This window comes from Chiloscyllium punctatum, chromosome 44, assembly GCF_047496795.1.
Source record: "Chiloscyllium punctatum isolate Juve2018m chromosome 44, sChiPun1.3, whole genome shotgun sequence".
Lineage (NCBI taxonomy): Eukaryota > Metazoa > Chordata > Chondrichthyes > Orectolobiformes > Hemiscylliidae > Chiloscyllium > Chiloscyllium punctatum.
Genome location: NC_092782.1, coordinates 47,540,441 through 47,560,585, shown reverse-complemented (window position 1 = coordinate 47,560,585; position 20,145 = coordinate 47,540,441). Strand labels below are relative to the sequence as shown.

At 43.4% G+C, this 20,145-nt stretch overlaps 1 protein-coding gene across 1 annotated transcript in view; it reads right to left on the bottom strand.

Annotated features, from left to right (window-relative positions):
• tmem209 (transmembrane protein 209) overlaps nt 1-16,249 on the bottom strand; it is a 30,158-nt gene extending 13,909 nt beyond the window's left edge. The window contains exons 1-10 of the mRNA XM_072562850.1: nt 15,948-16,249; nt 15,306-15,364; nt 12,084-12,215; nt 10,331-10,572; nt 7,069-7,273; nt 5,460-5,638; nt 4,114-4,185; nt 3,138-3,234; nt 2,524-2,649; nt 942-1,039 (exon numbers count right to left, since the gene is read on the bottom strand). Of these exons, the coding sequence (XP_072418951.1) occupies nt 942-1,039; nt 2,524-2,649; nt 3,138-3,234; nt 4,114-4,185; nt 5,460-5,638; nt 7,069-7,273; nt 10,331-10,572; nt 12,084-12,215; nt 15,306-15,364; nt 15,948-16,090 (1,353 nt within the window). The 5' untranslated portion in view covers nt 16,091-16,249. The remainder of the gene's footprint in view (nt 1-941; nt 1,040-2,523; nt 2,650-3,137; nt 3,235-4,113; nt 4,186-5,459; nt 5,639-7,068; nt 7,274-10,330; nt 10,573-12,083; nt 12,216-15,305; nt 15,365-15,947) is intronic.
• Nucleotides 16,250-20,145: the final 3,896 nt, after the last annotated feature.

Here is a 20,145-nt window from a genome sequence, read left to right as displayed (position 1 = left end):
TCAAGATCGAGTGCAAAGACCCAAATACAAAAATGCCAGTCAGCACTTCAGTATCACTAATAAAGGAATGCTGCAGTGTCAAAAGTTCCACCTTTTGGATCACACTTCGAAATTTTCCACCTTCTCGTGTGACACTCCTTCAATGCGCAGCACAAGTGTTTTCCAGGGGTTGTTTCGCCAACACTAACAGAAGTAAACCAGTCATTATTTCTTAAGTATTTTTGATGGCTTATATGTAATAGGCTGCTGCACCTCACTAGTGACTACATTTCACTGGTTCAAAGTCATGCTTGGATGTTGAGGTCACAAAGGATACTACAAAAATGCAAGCTATTTATTAACAAATCCACCAGAGGAAAAACATGCAGTGAACTCCACTGTAAAAAGCATCAACAGTTTAGATTGCAAATTCCTCCAATTTATACCTAGTACCACATCATTTGTTCTTCTACCTCTTGCCCCTTCATTCAAGCATTAGCAACTCGGCCTAATTCACTGAAATTCCTGTTGGAAATTTCTTCATTTGATTTTCCCTTGCCTCCTTTTTAAACGCGATTAAAATCCATCCTTCATGATCCTTCTTCTAATCTCAAGACAGTGAAGGTGCCTTAGAATGCAAGATGTTATTATTTTGCTATCTTATTGCACACACATTCAAGTGGACGGCTCAATGAGTATGGTATAATGTACATTAAAAAATGTCACCAATTCAATCACAAGCCCTAAACCCTCCCAATCCAAATAAAATCAGCCACCAGGGGAGCAGGCCTTTATTAAGTAGCAGAGAGAAGGAAACTAATCAAAAAAGGTATCAATTCTTGCTCACGTACCCACAGGTTGCTCTGTTACACTAATTAACAAACCCACATAGGGAAATTCAGTGATGAAGATGACAAACATGCACAAGAAAAGCATTGCCCCCTTCTTGCTTTGGTACTCACCGCACAGTCAGTGGGAAGGTCTGTGTCCCATTTCCTAGACTTGTACTCTCCTCCTCCATTCCAACGGAAGGAACTCATACAACCACCATGAGCAAGCTCTGCAACAAACCAAGCCATTTAAATGGGACTCTAAGATTCAATAGAGATGACTAATGACCAAAGTAACATGGCTAGAGACATTTCAGACATTTTAAACTCCCTGCTCTCTACAACATTTCCCCAAACATCTGCACTGGGGATAGCAGTGTTAGGCCCAACGAATAGGTTCCCAGAGGTCAATATTGGGCCCCTTGTCCTTCTTGACATTCATTAATGATTCAGATTTGCCCCTGGAGCGTCGGAGGCTGAGGGGTGACCTTATAGAGGTTTACAAAATTATGAGGGGCATGGATAGGATAAATAGACAAAGTCTTTTCCCTGGGGTCGGGGAGTCCAGAGCTAGAGGGCATAGATTTAGGGTGAGAGGGGAAAGATATAAAAGAGACCTCTCTTTCACAGAGTGGTATGGGTATGGAATGAGCTGCCAGAGGAAGTGGCAGAGGCTGGTACAATTGCAACATTTAAGAGGTATTTGGAAGGGTATATGAATAGGAAGGTTTTGGAGGGATATGGGCTGGGTGCTGGCAGGTGGGACTAGATTGGGTTGGGATATCTGGTCGGCATGGATGGGTTGGACTGAAGGGTCTGTTTCCATGCTGTACATCTCTGTGTGTGTAGAGGTCAATTTCAAAGTTTGTAGATGACACAAAAGCATCTTAAATAGCAAGGATGACAGTGTAGAACTCCAAAATGTGGGTGCATGGGTGATAAATGAAGCTCAATACAAAGTAGTGTGAGGTGATGCATTTTGATAAATATGAAATAGGGTTTATAATTCTCAATGGGTGTAGAGCAGAGGAACTTGGTTATATGCTTGCAAAGATAACAAGGTGATAGGACAGGTGGAGAGCAGTTAAAATACATAGTATCCTGTGCTTTATTAATAGGGGCAGAGAGTTCAAAAACAAAGAAGTTATATTGAAGCTACAACAGACTGGTAAGACCAAAGGTGAAACACTGTCCAGTTCTAGGAGGCCAACTACAACGTATAGAGTGTATTTTAGTGTGCAGAAGGGAATTACAAAAATGCTTTCAAGAGTGACAAAATCCAGTTGAGAATAGATTGAAGGGGTCAGGACTGTTCTGCTTGGCCAGAAGGCAGCAAAGACATTGATAGATGTTTTCATAATCATGGAACTTTGGATCGAATAGATAGAAACAGTTTCTACTCATAAAACAAGACAGCACAGATTTAAAAAAGACTTGCAAACATCACAAACTTGCACAGAGGAAATGTTTTTTCACACAATGAATGGTTCAGGATTACACTGCCTAGGTGGTGGTGGGGGACAGAGGCAATTGAGACATTCCTTAGAGCAGAGTATGATTATTTACATCGAAACAACAGCAAGGAGGAAAGGCTGGCAAATGACATCAAATCAGAATGCTCACTGGAGATCCATTGCAGACGTAATTGACCTCCTTTTGCATATAACAATTCTGTAACTGAACTATGAAAATCAGTTCAAATGGAAATGCTCACCTTTGATCCTCTCAACCAGGTACTCTTGATTTGAAGTGATGTCCAAGTACTGGACAACTATATTTAGTGTTGGAATCTGGGGAGCTCTGACCAAAGCTGCTTGCCTTAGGCTGCTGATACTGGTCTCTGAGGAAAGGTAAAATGATAATCTAGTCAACCATTAGGGTTTATTTCAGATACAACTCAAAATTCTCAAAGCCAGAGGCTCCTGTAACACGGTTTTTGGTCCTAACATCCATTTTGATTGTTCTATAGGGAATTCAATGGACAGGTGCTGAACAAAGACCAAAACAACATCCCCCAGCACAGACATTTTATTTCATTCCATCACAACCAAAAAAAGCAATGCTGCATGGAGGCATTTATGTAGTTACACACTGTCACACATCTGGCAAATGCATGGAGTAATCTAATCAGAATTTTCACGTTTCCTCAAACCCCACAGGTCACTGAAGACAATTTTTGCAGTCTTCGGTCCATCTGGGCCAACATCAGCAAATTTATCTAGACCAGGAAAGTTTCATGGGGATCTCTTTGATTGGTGTGGGTCAATTACTTGCCACTTAAAGATGGCAAGCTTTGGGGGCAGTTACATCCTTATAGAACATGCATACCTCCTACTTGCAGCTCGGGACATCCCAATCTCCTTAGTTGTGTGTTCACACCATCAATCTCACTGACCAAACGATTCAAAATTGTCTCATTGATCCACTACATATGGACAAAACATAACAGGGCACAATAAGTCCAAGTAATATCAAATAAAAGCAAGTCATGCAAACATCTCTGCAGTGTTAATCAAATGTGGAGCAATTTGCCCCATATTACCATCAAAACAAAGTTTAAACGAGACACACGTTTGGGAAACAGAATATACAGAAGTATGGAGCAAAAGCAGCAAACTAGGATGAAAGAGGTTCAAATGACCAATGGCAACAAAATGGTCGTGTAAATGTTCCCTTATCTTGTACAAGTGGCCCTCTCCTGTTCTCATGCTCAGTTACACAAAAAGCCAACTTTCATCACCTGGGACTACTTCTGATAATTTGCTGAGTACAGGAATCAGCTCAGAAAAATTCCATGTGAATACACCAAATATATCCAGACCTGTAACTCTAGCTGGAACCCATGCACTCCTGAAAGTCTTTAAGGAAGTAGACCTGCCTACATTTAATATTTATTAACATCTAAATGTTATGAAGGTAATAAGGAAAGTTTTGGTTAAATACACAATTTTTTTGGGGTGTATTAATTGAGAAGTGTTCTAGAAAATCAGAAATCAAGTGTACATTGAAATAAACATGGTTCAGGCAACAGCTTCCTCAACCTTATATTCATCCCCACATCAAAATTGTATCCTCCTCGCAGACATTGTCAAAGTACTCAACTCGGGACATTCCAATTTCTCAATCTTGACAGCCAGAGAAATCGGAAGAGGTACCTTTAAACTGGAGTGGAAAGGGCTCGGACTACACCCCGCAACTAGAAGATCGGGCCAAACTAGATCCTTTCATTTGAATCTGTTGGCTGTTGATGCCGAAAGAGGGCTGTAAGTTCCAAATGAGCAAACAGCCCTGAACAGTTACTTACATTCCTCAGGTTGGCTGTCCAAGAATCGAGGAGGTCCAACTGCTGTCGACTCATATTCAGCCTAATCCACACCTATAAGGTAGAGGAATAGCATTCAAGTCATGGTCAATCCCACAACTCAACAAATTCCCACTCCCTTCTTGTCTCCATGATTGATCCTAGTTGGGTGCCAGTAACTTCCAAGAGGGCCTTTTCTAAAATGCAATCTTGTCCAGAGGTAAACATAGATTTTCAGGCACTTGGAGAAAAGTAGCGTCATTACAGCCAAGCCCCATCCCTATGAGGCACCCAAACAACCAGACCCTCCGACTGAGGCTGCTGGATAGCAATCAAGGGTATGAAAGCACCAAATTGTTTCCTATCTAACCTATGACATAGCCCCCAGTTGTTATGGCATTCCCTCACACAGACTGGGGTTGATTGTGGGGCATCTCTTCCACCTGTCCAGTCATCCATTGGGTGGTGGGCTGTAAACCCCACTTTTGGCAGATTATTCTGTTCAGCACCTTTCATTCTCCTGCCTACCTTCTTTCCCATTCAGAACAAGGCTGAGAAGAACAGCTTTTCTTTTAAACTGGACAAGGATATCAAGGGAAATGGAGCTAAGGCAAGTCAAAGATGTTGAGGCAAATATCTACTCCATAGATAGCTTGCCATCTCTACCCATTCAGTCACAGAGTTGTGCACTCCTTGTACATATGTGGAAATTAAAGAGTACGACAAGACGTAATGATCTTTAAATGAATCTTCACGTCGTGAAATATTGGCCAGAGGAAGGCAAAATAGATTTACTATTTCATTATTGCCAGAAGAGAAAATTGTCCCTCTTCTTAAATTGTAATTGTTGGCTGAAATTTAAGGTGAATTGGAACATCTGGAGAAAATCACTTCTAAGCAATCTTCCTAATATCTCCACAAGGATTGTTTGGACCCAGTGGCCTGTTTGCTCACTGTAGTTTCAATGTAACATGAAAGCAGAAAAGAACTACTGCCAAAAGCCTGAGAATACAGTACAGAGTGTCAGCTTTCAAAGCACACCACATACCTAACCGAACATCAGACTAAGTACATCATGCTTGTAGCATGCTGAATGAGTGTGACTGAACAGATTTAATGTCCAAGTTACACGTTTTACATGGACACTGCTGCACAGGGATACTGACCACATGCTGCAATTGCAGAACAACTGGCCTGAATGCCAACATGTCCAGCTGCAGCCAAAAAAAAAGTAAAGTCCAATACTAAGAAAGGATCATACGCTCCTCAGTAAGAGCAAGATCATTGTTAAGGACATGCCACCTAGCCAGACTGAAGTTAAGCGCAAACATCTAGATATTGTGACACACCTCTTCTGCAAGTAGTTTGGAGCCCAGGTCAGTGTCATCCTTGTGGGCAGATGGGGCCTGGGAACGGCTGGCGAGTTGGTATTGGAACTTGCGTAGTGACTGGGCATAGTCACCTGTGGTTCGGCTGTAGTTCCAAAAGGAGGTAGGACTGCTGCTACTGGATGTACATTCTGGTGTTCCTGTGCATGTATGAAATAAATGCAAATAGATTAGAGAGAGAGCTAGAAAACTTAATCATCCAATTTCCCAAAATAATCACTCTGAACTTTGAATTCAAAGAACTGTACAATCTTATAATTTAAGGTTATAACATTTTAAGAAATTAGGGCATGTCTAGACTGTGAAAGTGGAACTGGACTTCAGCTCAAATTGGTTGAGGTCAAATGGTCAAAGAACGCCTCATCTTGTGTCTTAAGGCCCTGCAACCACAAGGGATTAACGTGAATTTCACCAGTTTCCTTATTTCCTCTCTCCCCACTTTATCCCAGTCTCAATCCACCAACCAGGCACCACCCTCTAGACCTGTCCATCGTTGTTCCCATCTATCCGCTCCACCGTTCTTTCTGACTTATCACCTTCCCCCACACCTTCATCTACCTATCACATTCCCAGCTACCTTACCCCCAGCCACACACTCCTCCCATTTATATCTCAGCCCCTCGGCCAACCTGCCTCATTTCTGATGAAGAGCTTATGCCTGAAACATCGATTTTCCTGCTCCTCGGATGCTGCCTAACCTGTTGTACTTTCCAGCACCACACTAGACTGATCTCCAGCATCTGCAGTCCTCACTTTCTCTCTGTAATTATGCAGGCGAGTGTCTGAATTAGTGCACTAATGCAACTACATGTGTCAGCTGACATTGTCTTCTGTGGAAGAACTATACTCCCTTTCCTGAAGGCCTTTCCCCTTGGTTTTCCTAATTCCGTTAACGTTCTCTCGCTCATCTAATGCCCATACAGCAGAGATAACTAAGCAACTATTAAGAAGAGGACCTTGTGCCCTCCTAATCTAGAGATATCAACGATTACAACACGCCAACTAACTCAGTGAACACATACAATAATTCCTCACTCATGTTGCGGTTACATTCCTGAAGTGTGGAACTTAAATTTAAACAATGTTAGATGATTTAGATTTTCTCCTTATAACTATGTAAAAGCTGTACTTAAGCTCTGACATCTTTGAAATCTGAAAAAAATTAAATAATACACTTTGCATTGCAAAATTCTTATATTCAGCAATGAGGCCACTTTAAACAACAAAACATCAAAAAAGAAACAAAACATTTGATGAGTCTTTCCACTTACCTCCAGCTCCCTCTCAACAGTGACTGGAGGGTGAGGCAATGCAACAGGCCACTCCAAAATAACATTAAGTATATCATTAGAGTCCACTGCAGATCCAATGTGAAAAAAACAATTACTTTGACAAAACAAAACTCCTGATGCTAAACATCAACACAGGCCCTATGAAATTACCAACATGAAACTTATAATGGGGACTTAACTGTACACATCAGGCTGTGGCCTCTGGATTCGTCCCTACTTGGTATAATTAAATTACATTACAGCACAGAATTTTAAGAACAGATTAAGCCTCAACTAACCCAGCTGACTGCGACCATGTTTCTCCTCTTCAGAGCGAAGGAATTTCTCCAGAGACTTCATATCAGTCAGACATTCATCTCGAGTAAGGGGTGCACTGTACACAGAAGGAGCAGATCGATATCGAGCTCTCAGGCTGGAGCTGTCTGCATTCCCAATGTTGTTACTGTACAAAGACGTATTCTGGACAGGACTGAAGGGAGATCCCTGTGGGAAACAAAAAGGTTAAAGTCTCCAGGAGGTCAGCTAACAAAATCCCATTGTCACCATGCCCTCGCTACCTTCGCTTTAAAACACACCATCCTATACATTTTTCTTCCTATTGATGACGACCACTGGCCCACTTGCATCGTCAACCTGTCAAACAAAGGATCAGCACTAGACTATTCTTTCCTTGGGCTTCAAAACTGAGAAACACCAACTATCATGAACAATTCAGTTTCTGAAAGCTGATCATTGTATCTTCTGAATATATCCTGATCTACAACCATGGAAGTTTGTTTTGTCTCATTCCAGTCTTGACTATATTTTGGTGAAGGTTTACGATATCATGATTTGGAAATTTGAATTTTTAAAGCATGGGTAAAATAGATTTTTGTTTTCAGTTTTGTGAATGTGATTAGTTTCTTTTAACAAAGATTTGGATGTCATTTCGAAAGGCAAGTTCAAATAATTCCCAGGTGAACATATATGACTTAAGCTAAAATGCTAGATAAACTGCCTGAGGAGTTAGTCGATGAAATGTTCACAAAAAAAAAAGACCGACCAGGGACCAAAATTAGGGGCAAATATCTGTCCCTTAATTGATACATTATCAGATTGCTGTATTTGGCAGCAAATATTAAATGGTCTCCAACTTCCTTCAAACTACTTACCTGTTTGAACAGCCATTACTCTTCAAAGTTTTTGATTGTCTGTAAATCACAGATTCCCCATGATCAAGGTGCTACATAAATGCGAGGCCATCCTGCTCATCTCGTCATATTCTTCTCAACTTTAGTGCCCGAGCTGAGGTCCTTTGTCCCTCACTTGGACTCCTCAAAACAATTTCTATTTATTAACATGCCTTGCTTGGCAGAGAACCATAGAAACAAAACTAAAGAAAGCAGTTGTTGCCTTAAGTCAAAGGGTCAATAACAAGAGGCGATAATGTTAAGGTGAAGGTCAGGTGGTTTACAGGGGATTTGAGGTGAAGTTTTTAGCCCAGAAGGTGGTGGTGGTAGAGATGGTCGTTGAGGTGGGTAATCTTAACCTCTAAAAACTACTTGGATAAGCACTTAGCATCATACCATTCAAGGCTATGGGCCTAGTGCTGGAAAGTAGGATTAGTGTAGATTTAGTGCAGTTTTGACAGTACAGACCTCACGGGCCAATAGGCCTCTTCTCTACTGTGTAACTCTATATGGAACTAAAAAAAACACAATACAATCTAAGCTGTCACATTCTTCTTGGTAATTTAAAGCAGAAAACACACTCTTCCAGTTTTACTTTTCTATTAAAAAATTGTCAGGGGTTCATATCAGCACAATGTTTGAAAGCAAAACAAAAAACCCCTCCAATACACTGTCCTGTGATAAGTTAATTCAATTATGATGGATATATAGGCAGTTCTCCTATAACACTGTAGTTGCATTCCAGTGAAACCTCACTTAATAGAAATAATGAAGCCGATGGGAAAAGTTGGGTTGGGGCAGACCACCAAAAATATCACTATCGTTCAAACAAAAAAAATCACCCAAAAGTCTAATGCAAAATATACTGCAGCCTGAGTGAAGGCTGAAATCATGTTTATTAACAAAAGTAAATTTAGCACAATATGTTTGGAAAATGTAAGAAAGCTGTTCTCTGTACAGCACCTCTCACAGAAAGCTACTCTATTGGTAGGTGACATCAGCACGTGCACAGAACAGCACGAAGTCTGACACTGATGTCGCGCATGCATGGGTACCGGCATGTGTGCAGAACTCTAAGAACACAGACATAAGCAATGCACCAGAAAGCACATGAACTGATCCCTGCTGGAATCGTGCTATTGCCAAAGGTAAGCATTCTCCAAAATACAGTTGCCTAATTCTTCAGCGACGTAATAGCCAAACGTGCGTTTCAACAGGATTATCATCCCAGACCTACCTGTACAGGATTAGCTTGCACTGAATGGAATCTGATGCTAGATTTCCTGGTTCTTGATACTACTCAATTTGAATCAGATCTGCAGTATAAAAAGGGGCTTGTTCTGAGGGTGACTGAAAAAAAAAGAGCTGGCTCTTTTAGTTATAACCAGGTTATGCTTTAATGTCCATCCGTCTTTCAAATGGGACCATCACCTGCAAATCCATTTGCAGATTTAAAATAAGGGCCAATCAACAGGAGACAGAGACCCAGCCACATGCTTCTCCATTAATGCAGACTCTGTGAAGGCCACAGAGAAGGTCAGCCAATTCCATAACCTGTGACCCTCTTAGTTTTTGAGAATATAAACTCACCAAGTCAATACAAGCTATTCTAGCCAAGACTCCCTTTGAAAATGCTGGGAACCCGGAAACCAAGAAGCAGATGGCAGCGTTATTAATAGAATTAGAATACCAGGAAAAACAGAAAGAGTGGGCAAATTACTAAGGAGGACATCTGGCAGCGAAGGTCAGGGTAGAAGAACATCATGTTCACCTGCTGTGAGAATAAAGCCAGCATGACCAAAGAATGGAAACACTCACAATCATTGTGGTTACTGTACCTCATGCATTCACTGTCAAACATCAGAGATATAAAACAGCACATTCATTTTCATGTCTCTTTTGGATGGGATGGGCTACTCACTGGGTCAGTGAATGTGAAATGGAGTTGGATTGAGCAGGGTAGTTCAGTTGCAAGCAGAACAAAATTTCCTCAATGTCGACTACAGCACATAGGGCAGCATGCATACCCCCAATGCTGAAGACTGGGTGTTCAAGTTATCGCTCAAGGACTTTCAAATAAGACGTTATTCAAAGACCCGCTTTGATCAACATGCGGGTATAAAAGGGTATAAAAGATGCTAAGGCACTAGAGGAGGAAGAGCTGAGAGCTCTCCCAGAGACCTGGTCAATATTTATATTTTGTGACAAAAGATCTGATTATCACCACAATAATGAATACCGGAGCTTGCTGTATGTTATTTGGCATCTGTTTCCCCCAACAGTTATAATCTAATCGAAGCAATTTAGAAGAGAGCAATTAAAGTTTAATACTGCGGACCACGGTTAGATTCCAAACACCTTTCAAATATACCGTATTGAAGCTGCTACTAGATGAGTACATCACTGAGGATGGAAAGGATCCACTGCCTGGTGGGGAAGGCGTTGGCCCACTCTGACTAAACCCAGTTATACAGCCAGGGCTGTACTTTGGGCAGGAGCCAAGTGGACGTTGAGGGCTATAAGATAGTACGTTTTGTCCCTGCCCAGTGCCTGGTGAGGAGCTCTTGGGAGTGGATGGGGTGGCTGGTTTCTGCTGCGGAGTTGTCAGTATTGCTGAGGAAAGAAAGAGACAGGTTAATTACTCGAGCATCAAGCCTAGCTTGCCTCCCATTTTCAACTGTCCAGAAATTTGGAAATAATCCAAAACACTACTGCCCCTGTCTGTATGCATACCTTCCCCCATCCACCCATTATTCTGTTCACTATTGTTGCTCCCAGCTCAGCATTGCTGCAATTTAAAAATTCTTGCCCTGTTTACAGAACCTCTGTAGCCTTGTGCCTATCCATGACTTCCTGCATCCCACCAAGATATCTGCAGCAAAGCAGGAATGCACATTGATAACTATACCTTTAATATCTGGCCCTGAAACCTGCAATTTCCTACCTACATCACTTTTAAATCACCCTTAAAGAGCTACCTAATATCACCTTATATGGCTTGGTGTCAAATATAGTTTATTAAGAATTCCTTAAGGCACCGTGGATTATTTAACCACTATGAAAGTGCTATACAAATGCAAGCAGCTATTGTTGCCTCCCTGTTGAGACTTTTCTCATCTCCAATCTATGGAGTGTTTCCCAGAAGCTTCCTCACTTATTTCAATGCTCACGAGAGACAACCTTCATGATCTTCTTCACCCCTATATCCTCAGTGTTTTGAACTCTTTCTCCTTTTTTCAGACATGATTCTTCAGCCCCTCCAAACCTTCCTCTCAGCCTCATTAATATTCCTTTACTCCTTGACCTCAATATGTAGAATGGAGAATTTAAAAGCAAGGAGCCAACTGTTAATTTGGTGCGAAGTTGCACCGTACGTGTTGTGTATAGTTTTGCCCAGCTGACAGCAGACTGAAAATAAAAGCAGAAAAGTAAGGGACATGACAGACCGTAGGTTCATTTGGATGTTACAAGATTTCAGGACTAAGGGGCATTTTTAAAGTGTGAGCAGAAATATTTAAAAAACGACATGGGGGGTAATTTTTTTTTAGTTTTGCAGAGACTGGTTCATGTGTGGAATGAACTTCCAGAGGAAGTGGTGGGTGCGGATGCAGCTACAAAGTTTAAAAGACATGAATAAATGTTTGAAGGGAAATGGGCCAAGCACAGACAGGTGGCACGAGGTTAAGTTTGGGATTACGGTCGGCACGCACTGGTTGGACCAAACTATCCATTTCTGTGCTGAATGATTCGGATTCCAAGATTAGAAGTGTCTACCAGATCTCAAACCATTGGCACTCCTTTGGAACAAAGTCGTCACACCTCAAATCTCTTCTGATCTCCTTCTACTGGGTTAAATAATGAGTTTAAAAAGATCAAAATATGAGGACAGAGGTTTTTAAGGGATGGGGTGTGTTGAAGCTGAAGATGAGTCCCACATCCCGTAGGCACTAAATCAGCATTGCAGGTCTTCACCCACTAAAACGCAAGATGTTTACTACAGAATTGTGCACAGAGCCCATTTTGGCCAGTTGCCTTGCTTAAACAGCAAAAGTCCTGTGAAACATCGAGCTGTCATTGCAGGTTCTCTATCCCCCCACAATTCACTGAAACTGTGCCCAACCTACCTGGGTTCATCATTCCCAGCAAGGTTTGCTGCTGTGGGGTCATCACAAGGTTAGCTGGGACCACAGCACTCCTGAAGTAACACCAGAAATCAAATAAAGCATTCAGGCAAAATAAGGTGACCAGCACAAGCTCTAGATTGAGAAAGAAAAATTGGGAAAGTCACAAGACATGCAATGAAGTGGCTAAACTACATTCAGGCTGCACATGATGCCACACTGGCTCCCAAGATAATCAAACTCCTTGTTAAGCTGAAATACAAAATGGAAGCAATGATCTATCACTAGATTATGAATCTAGATACTGTGTTAATGTTTTGGACACCCAGTTTTGAATCATAGAGTCATAGAGATGTACAGCATGGAAACAGACCCTTCGGTCCAACCCGTCCACGCTGACTAGATATCCCAACCAATCTAGTCCCATCTGCCAGCACCTGGCCCATATCCCTCCAAAGCCTTCCTATTCATATACCCATTCAAATGCCTCTTAAATGTTGCATTTTTTGGATTAGTGGTGCTGGAAGAGCACAGACATTCAGGCAGTGTCCGAGGAGCAGCAAAATCGATGTTTCGGGCAAAAGTTCTTTTGCCCGAAACGTCGATTTTGCTGCTCCTCGGATGCTGCCTGAACTGCTGTGCTCTTCCAGCACCACTAATCCAAAATCTGGTTTCCAGCATGTGGAGTCATTGTTTTTACCCTCTTAAATGTTGCAATTGTACCAGCATCCACCACATCCTCTGGCAGCTCATTCCAAACACATACCACCCTCTGCGTGAAAAAGTTGCCCCTTAGGTCTCTTTTATATCTTTCCCCTCTCACCCTAAACCTATGCCCTCTAGTTCTGGACTCCCCAACCCCAGGGAAAAGGCTCTGCCTATTTATCCTATCCATGCCCCTCATAATTTTGTAAACCTCCATAAGGTCACCCCTCAGCCTCAGATGCTCCAGGGAAAACAGCCCCAGCCTGTTCGGCCTCTCCCTGTAGCTCAGATCCACCAACCCTGGCAACATCCTTGTAAATCTTTTCTGAACCCTTTCAAGTTTCACAACATCTTTCTGATAGGAAGGAGACCAGAATTGCACGCAACATTCCAATAGTGGCTTAACCAATGTCCTGTACAGCCGCAACATGACCTCCCAACTCCTGTACTCAATACTCTGACCAATAAAGGAAAGCATACCAAATGCCTTCAGTATCCTATCTACCTGCGACTCCACTTTCAAGGAGCTATGAACCTGCACTCCAAGGTCTCTTTGTTCAGCAACACTCCCTAGGACCTTTCCATTAAGTGTACAAGTCCTGCTAAGATTTGCTTTCCCAAAATGCAGCACCTCGCATTGATCTGAACTAAACTCCATCTGCCACTTCTCAGCCCATTGGCTCATCTGATCCAGATCCTGTTGTAAGCTGTCCACTACACCTCGATTTTTGGTGTCATCTGCAAACTTACTAACTGTACCTCTTATGCTCGCATCCAAATCATTTATGTAAATGACGAAAAGTAGAGGGCCCAGCACAGATCCTTGTGGCACTCCACTCGTCACAGGCCTCCAGTCTGAAAAACAACCCTCCACCACCACCCTCTGTCTTCTATCTTTGAGCCAGTTCTGTTTCCAAATGGCTAGTTCTCCCTGTATTCCACGAGATCTAACCTCACTGATCAGTCTCCCATGGGGAACCTTATCAAACGCCTTACTGAAGTCCATATAGATCACATCTACTGCTCTGCCCTCAATCTTCTTTGCTACTACTTCAAAAAACTCAACCAAGTTTGTGAGACATGATTTCCCACTCACAAAGCCATGTTGACTATCCCGAATCAGTCCTTGCCTTTCCAAATACATGGACACCCTGTCCCTCAGGATTCCCTCCAACAACTTGCCCACCACCGAGGTCAAGCTCACCGGTCTATAGTTCCCTGGCTTGTCTTTACTGCCCTTCTTAAACAGTGGCACCATGTTTGCCAACCTCCAGTCTTCCAACAGCTCACCTGTGACTATCGATGATACAAATGTCTCAGCAAGAGGCCCAGCAATCACTTCTCTAGCTTCCCACGGAGTTCTCGGGTATACTTGATCAGGTCCTGGGGTTATTTATCCACCGTTAACCGTTTGAAGACATCCAGCACTTCCTCCTCTGTAATCTCGACATTTTACAAGATGTCACCATCTATTCCCTTACAGTCTATATCTTCCATATCCTTTTCCACAGTAAATACTAATGCAAAATATTCATTTAGTATCTCCCCCATTTTCTGTGGCTCCGCACAAAGGCCGCCTTGCTGATCTTTGAGGGGCCCTATTCTCTCCCTAGTTCCCCTTTTGTCCTTAATAGATTTGTAAAAACCCTAAAATCCTGCCATAGCAGATGATGGAATTTGAATTCAATTAAAACAACAGGAATTAAGAATCTGTTAATCATGAAATTGCCAACTGTTGGCTCACTAATGTTCTTCAGGAAGGGAAATCTGCCATTCTCACCTGGTCTGGCCTTCACATGACTCCAAACCTAGAGCAATGCAACCCACTCTCAACTGCCCTCTGAAATGGCCTAGTAAGCCACTCAGTGCAAAGGCAGCTAGCGGTAGGCTGACCAGCCAGCGATACCCCACAAGTAAATTTTAAAAATTCAAAAACGGAATTCAGATTGAGTGCAGAATTGGGTACTTTCAGTGAAAATACAGCTCAGAACAGAAAATAAGCAGCATGTCTACTCAGAGCCATTAACCAAAGGCTAGTGGTCTATATGAACAGAGCAGTAAGGACATGGAACATCAATGCAGAAATAGTTGGGGAACCACGACCCAAAATACCTTTCAAAGAGAAATAAACAATTACCTGAAAATTAAATGTTTGGTGTGGAATGAAAATGAATGCTCAGCTTTATCAAAGGGTACCATTCCCATGTGCCAAAAGTCCTTTCTCTGCGATAAATGCTAAAATATTCAGAGCTAGTGCTGAGATGAAGGGCCACATGGCCCCCTTCTACAATCTAATTTTTTAAAAATATCTATTTATCTCATCAACCTATTTATAGATGTTATTACAGACCTCTGGAGCAGGTGAGACTTGAACCTGGGCCTCCTTGCTAAGAGGTAAGGACACTATCTCTTCACCACAAGAGCCCTGCTAACCAACCAATGAATTCGAACAGCGCCAACTCAGAGCAACTATACTGACAATTTGTTGGAGATAACATATCAAATAGGGTAGTTACTCACCAATGTACCACAGGGGCCAGTAGCTGATGTTGTAGAATTTGCACAGCAACTTGCCAGTCCTGCAGAATTAGATTTTTTTTAAACAATGATAAACATTCACACTTCACTTTAAAATAACAGGTACAAGTAGCTGCAAAATCAAACAAAACAACTCAGACTGAAGTCCTCTGACAGAGTAAAGAATCCAGGGGCATTTAGCAGGATTACCAAATTAAAGTCAACACACAGCCACAGAAGGGAATGTTAGGGCAGGTGACCAAAATCTGGGTTTTAAAGAGTGTCTGAAAGGGGTAGGGCAAGGTAGCAAAGCAGAAAAGTATCATTCCAGAGTTTTGGCACTCAACAGGAGGTATGCCCCAAATGGAGGAGCAATGAAAATCAAAAGTTGTACACGTCAGGGTTAGAAATGTAAAGCTACATCACTTAAAAAAAGATCTGGTTACTGCTTTTTCTGAGAGGTTGCCGTCTATAAATAGATTCGTGCTTCCCACATTAAGACGGTTCAAAACCAGATCGAAATACCTGCGGCCGTCCTCTGGTTATGAAAGGCGCCATAGAACTCTCACTCTGCTGAAACCAAAGTTGTTAAATGTTCCCGACAGGAGAGGAAAATAAAACAGAAATCGAGGAAAACCCACTGACATTTCCATGTAGATCATTCCAGCGAGTCCTACGTTGAGCAAGCCCCAGAGCAGCATCACCTTCCTGGCTTGTGCCTCCTTCCTCATCTGGATAGTGCGGTCTATGAGGGCAGTGCCAGAGACCCCGTTCCCCACTGCGTTCATTCCTGTCAACAGTCTCCAATCAAACACCGCAAAGGCACACGGTGTGACCGACTAAAGATACTCCAGCATTCCTTCCTCACTCACTCACTCACTCCACGTTCTCTCCTTCCTTTACTTTCTTTCTCTTCTCTCCACCGGCTCTACCGCCACCGGAAATTGAATTACACACTTCCGTTCACCAACACCCAAACCTCACGTCAGGCGAAACGTGTCGAACAAACGCGGGAAGCTTACCACGTGCTTCCCTGACCCTTGATCAGCCCCCCTCCCCCCCTGGACACACCCACTACCCCATGGACTCACCCTCTGACCCTTGCACACACCCACTGCCCCATGACCCACCCATGGACCCATCCTCTGTCCCTTGAAGCCCACCCCCTGACCCTTGCACACACCCACTGCCCCATGGACCCACTCTCTGACCCTTGCACACACCCACTGCCCCATGACACACCCACAGATCCACCCTCTGACACTTATACATACCCACTGCCCCATGACCCACCCATGGACCCACCCTCTGGCCCTTGTACACACCCACTGCCCCATGACCCACCCATGGACCCACCCTCTGGCCCTTGTACACACCCACTGCCCCATGACCCAACCATGGACCCATCCTCTGACCCTTGCCCACACCCATTGCTCCCTGACCCACCCATGACCCATCCTCTGTCCCTTGAAGCCCACCCCCTGACCCTTGCACAAACCCACTGCCCCATGGACCACCCTCTGACACTTGTACATACCCACTGGCCCATGACCCACCCATGAACCCATCCTCTAACACTTGTACATACCCACTGTCCCATGGCCCACCCTCTGGCCCTTGCACACACCCACTGCCCCATGACCCAACCATGGACCCATCCTCTGACCCTTGCCCACACCCACTGCCCCATGACACACCCATGGACCACCCTCTGACACTTGTACATACCCACTGTCCCATGGCCCACCCTCTGGTCCTTGCACACACCCACTGCCCCATGACCCAACCATGGACCCATCCTCTGACCCTTGCCCACACCCACTGCCCCATGACATACCCATGGACCCATCCTCTGATCCTTGCACACACCCACTGCCCCATGACCCATCCTCTGACCTTTGCACACACCCACTGCCCCATGACACACCCATGGACACACCCTCTGACCCCTGCACACAACCACTGCCCCATGACCCACGCATGGACCCACCCTCTGACCCTTGCCCACACCCACTACCCCATGACCAACCAATGATCCACCCTCTGACCCTTGAACCACCCCCCACAGCACCTTAGACCCACTTCCTGTCGCTTGAACCACACCCCCTCCACAGCCCCTCAGACTCACCACAGCATCATGGACCCACCTCCTGTCCGTTGAGCCACCCCCACCACTGTCCCTTGGATGCCCCCCAGAGCACAGTGGACCCACACCCTGACCCTTGAACCAACCCCCACAACCCCTTTGACAGCTGCCCCCCACCCCTTGTCCCTTGATCCACCCCACTGCAACAATTCAGAATTACAACCCAGCAAACATGCTGAGCTCAAGACACATCAACTCCCTTTGCTTAACAAACGGGTCTGGAACTCAGATGATTTGAGACCAGGAGTTGTGTTCTGAATGGGTTATCTGCATCTGTAGTGTTCAGCAACTGTTGTCCACTCTAAGGAGTTTGTTTCTTTAGAATTAGCTTTTCCATGAGCATACTAATACAGTTGGTGTCTGTGGAATAAAGCATGACTGATCTAGAAACTAAATGCATCCCAAGTGCTTTTCCTGCATTACATTTGGAAAATCATAGTCAATATACCCACTATCTAACACATAGGCCATTAGGTCCTGCCAATCTATCAGATTTTAGTTTGTTGAGCTTTTCTAACACTTTTTCTTAGTTCAAATCTTATCATGGCCTTGATTCAATAACAAGAGCCCAATAAAAGAGAAATTGAGACCAGGTACCTCAACAAGTAGTCCTGAAAAAAATTAGGTCAATGGGGTTTAAGAGAGAAACCCTCTGGTAGCAGGGATCAAACATGAAGCCGAGGAGGGTGACCTTGGTTGTCTAGAATTAATCATAAGAACATTGTGAACAGGAGGAGCCATTCAGAGTGATGCCATCACTGACTGAGGTTACCATGAAAGAAAAACCAAAGAACTGCAGATGCTGGAAAGCAGAAACAAAACCAGAAACTGCTGGAAATACTTAGGTCTGGCAGCATTTGTGGAGAGAAAGCAGAGTGAACATTTTGAGTTCAGTGAATCTTTTTCCTATCCACAGAAGTGAAACAATGTGGCGTTGGAAAAGTACAGCCAGTCAGGCAGCATCTGAGGAGCAGGAGAGTTGTCAGAATGTCGACTCTCCTGCTCCTTGGATGCTGCCTGACCGGCTGTGCTTTTAGATTAGATTAGATTACTTACAGTGTGGAAACAGGCCCTTCGGCCCAACAAGTCCACACCGACCCGCCGAAGCGTAACCCACCCATTCCCCTACATTTACCCCTTCACCTAACACTACGGGCAATTTAGCATGGCCAATTCACCTGATCTGCACATCTTTGGACTGTGGGAGGAAACCGGAGCACCCGGAGGAAACCCACGCAGACACGGGGAGAATGTGCAAACTCCACACAGTCAGTCGCCTGAGGCGGGAATTGAACCCGGGTCTCAGGCGCTGTGAGGCAGCAGTGCTAACCACTGTGCCACCGTGCCGCCCACACATTTCTAGCACCACACATTTTGACTCTGATATCCAGTATTTGAAGTCCTCACTTTGTCCTATTCCAGATGCTGCCAGACCTGCTGAGTTTTTTTCAGCAATTTCTGATTTTGTTGCCATAAAGAACTATCCTTCTCAACTCCACCCCTCACAGGTGGCATGGTGATCTTCAGGTTAAATCACCCACAAGTCATATCTCTCTCAACAGAGAGTAACACTATGGTCTGATAGGACTATGGTGACTTTGCCCTATACCATTTAGCTGATCAGTACCTCAATTCTAGTTACCTGCCTTTGCTGCACAACCTCTAACAACAAAAACCTATCAATTTCTGTTTTAAACACTTCAACATACCTGGAACACACAACCTTTTAAGGGACAGAATTCAAGGTTACTCTTTACACCAGTGCACTAGATTTTAGTGATTAATGTACATGGAGACCTGAATACATTTGCTGTTGAATTGCATTGATCCCAGTCTCTCTAATGAAGAAGATCTTATAATTTGCCTTTCTTGGATCTAAAATAACGAGTGCAAAATGTCCCGTCTTGAACCCCACCTGTTGTAGTTTTGTACACCTGCTTTGTCTGTTGATGTTGCTTTGTAACCTACCTGCCATCTACACTATTTTTACAATGGGACATAACCATGAAGAAGTGATGCTTCATTTACACAGAACCTTGGTCAGACCTTATCTGGACTAATTGCATTCAATTTTGGACACTGCATATCAAGAAGGATAAATTGGCCTTGGAGGGAGTGCAGTGGAAATTCAGCAAATAAAATCTGTAGCTGAAGGGATTACAAGGACAAGATGCATTAACTTAATTTGTTTTTGTTGAGGATATGAGTTTGAGGAGTGTTATTGCAAGTCCGTTGAAGCAAATCAAGGTAAAATGCTAAAGGAATTCTGTGCAGGAGCTATATCCTCTCCTCTCCAACTATTGTTGCAAAAGGTTCAATAACACATTAGCTTACTCAACTACCTGTTCATTTCCTCTCAGTGTCACTATCCCTAACCCCAAAGCTAAATATCAGAAAGAAAATGGTGTGGAATGATTTGGTTCATTTTGGAAATCACCAATATGCAGCTTTTTCATTCTTCAATTTATTTGTACATTGCCAAGTTATAAAGAAGTATATGTTTTTATCCACAACCATCAGGAGTTTTCTGGAAAAACAAACAAGGTTTTGATATAAACAGTTCCAATTTGCGTGGGAAATATTCCACTATTCTACAGATTAATCTTGGTCATCAATCTTTGGTCCAAGTCGTCCACTTGGCACCTCTCACTCTTTAAATAGATCCCAGTATGTTTTAGCTTTCCACAAGGCTTCACC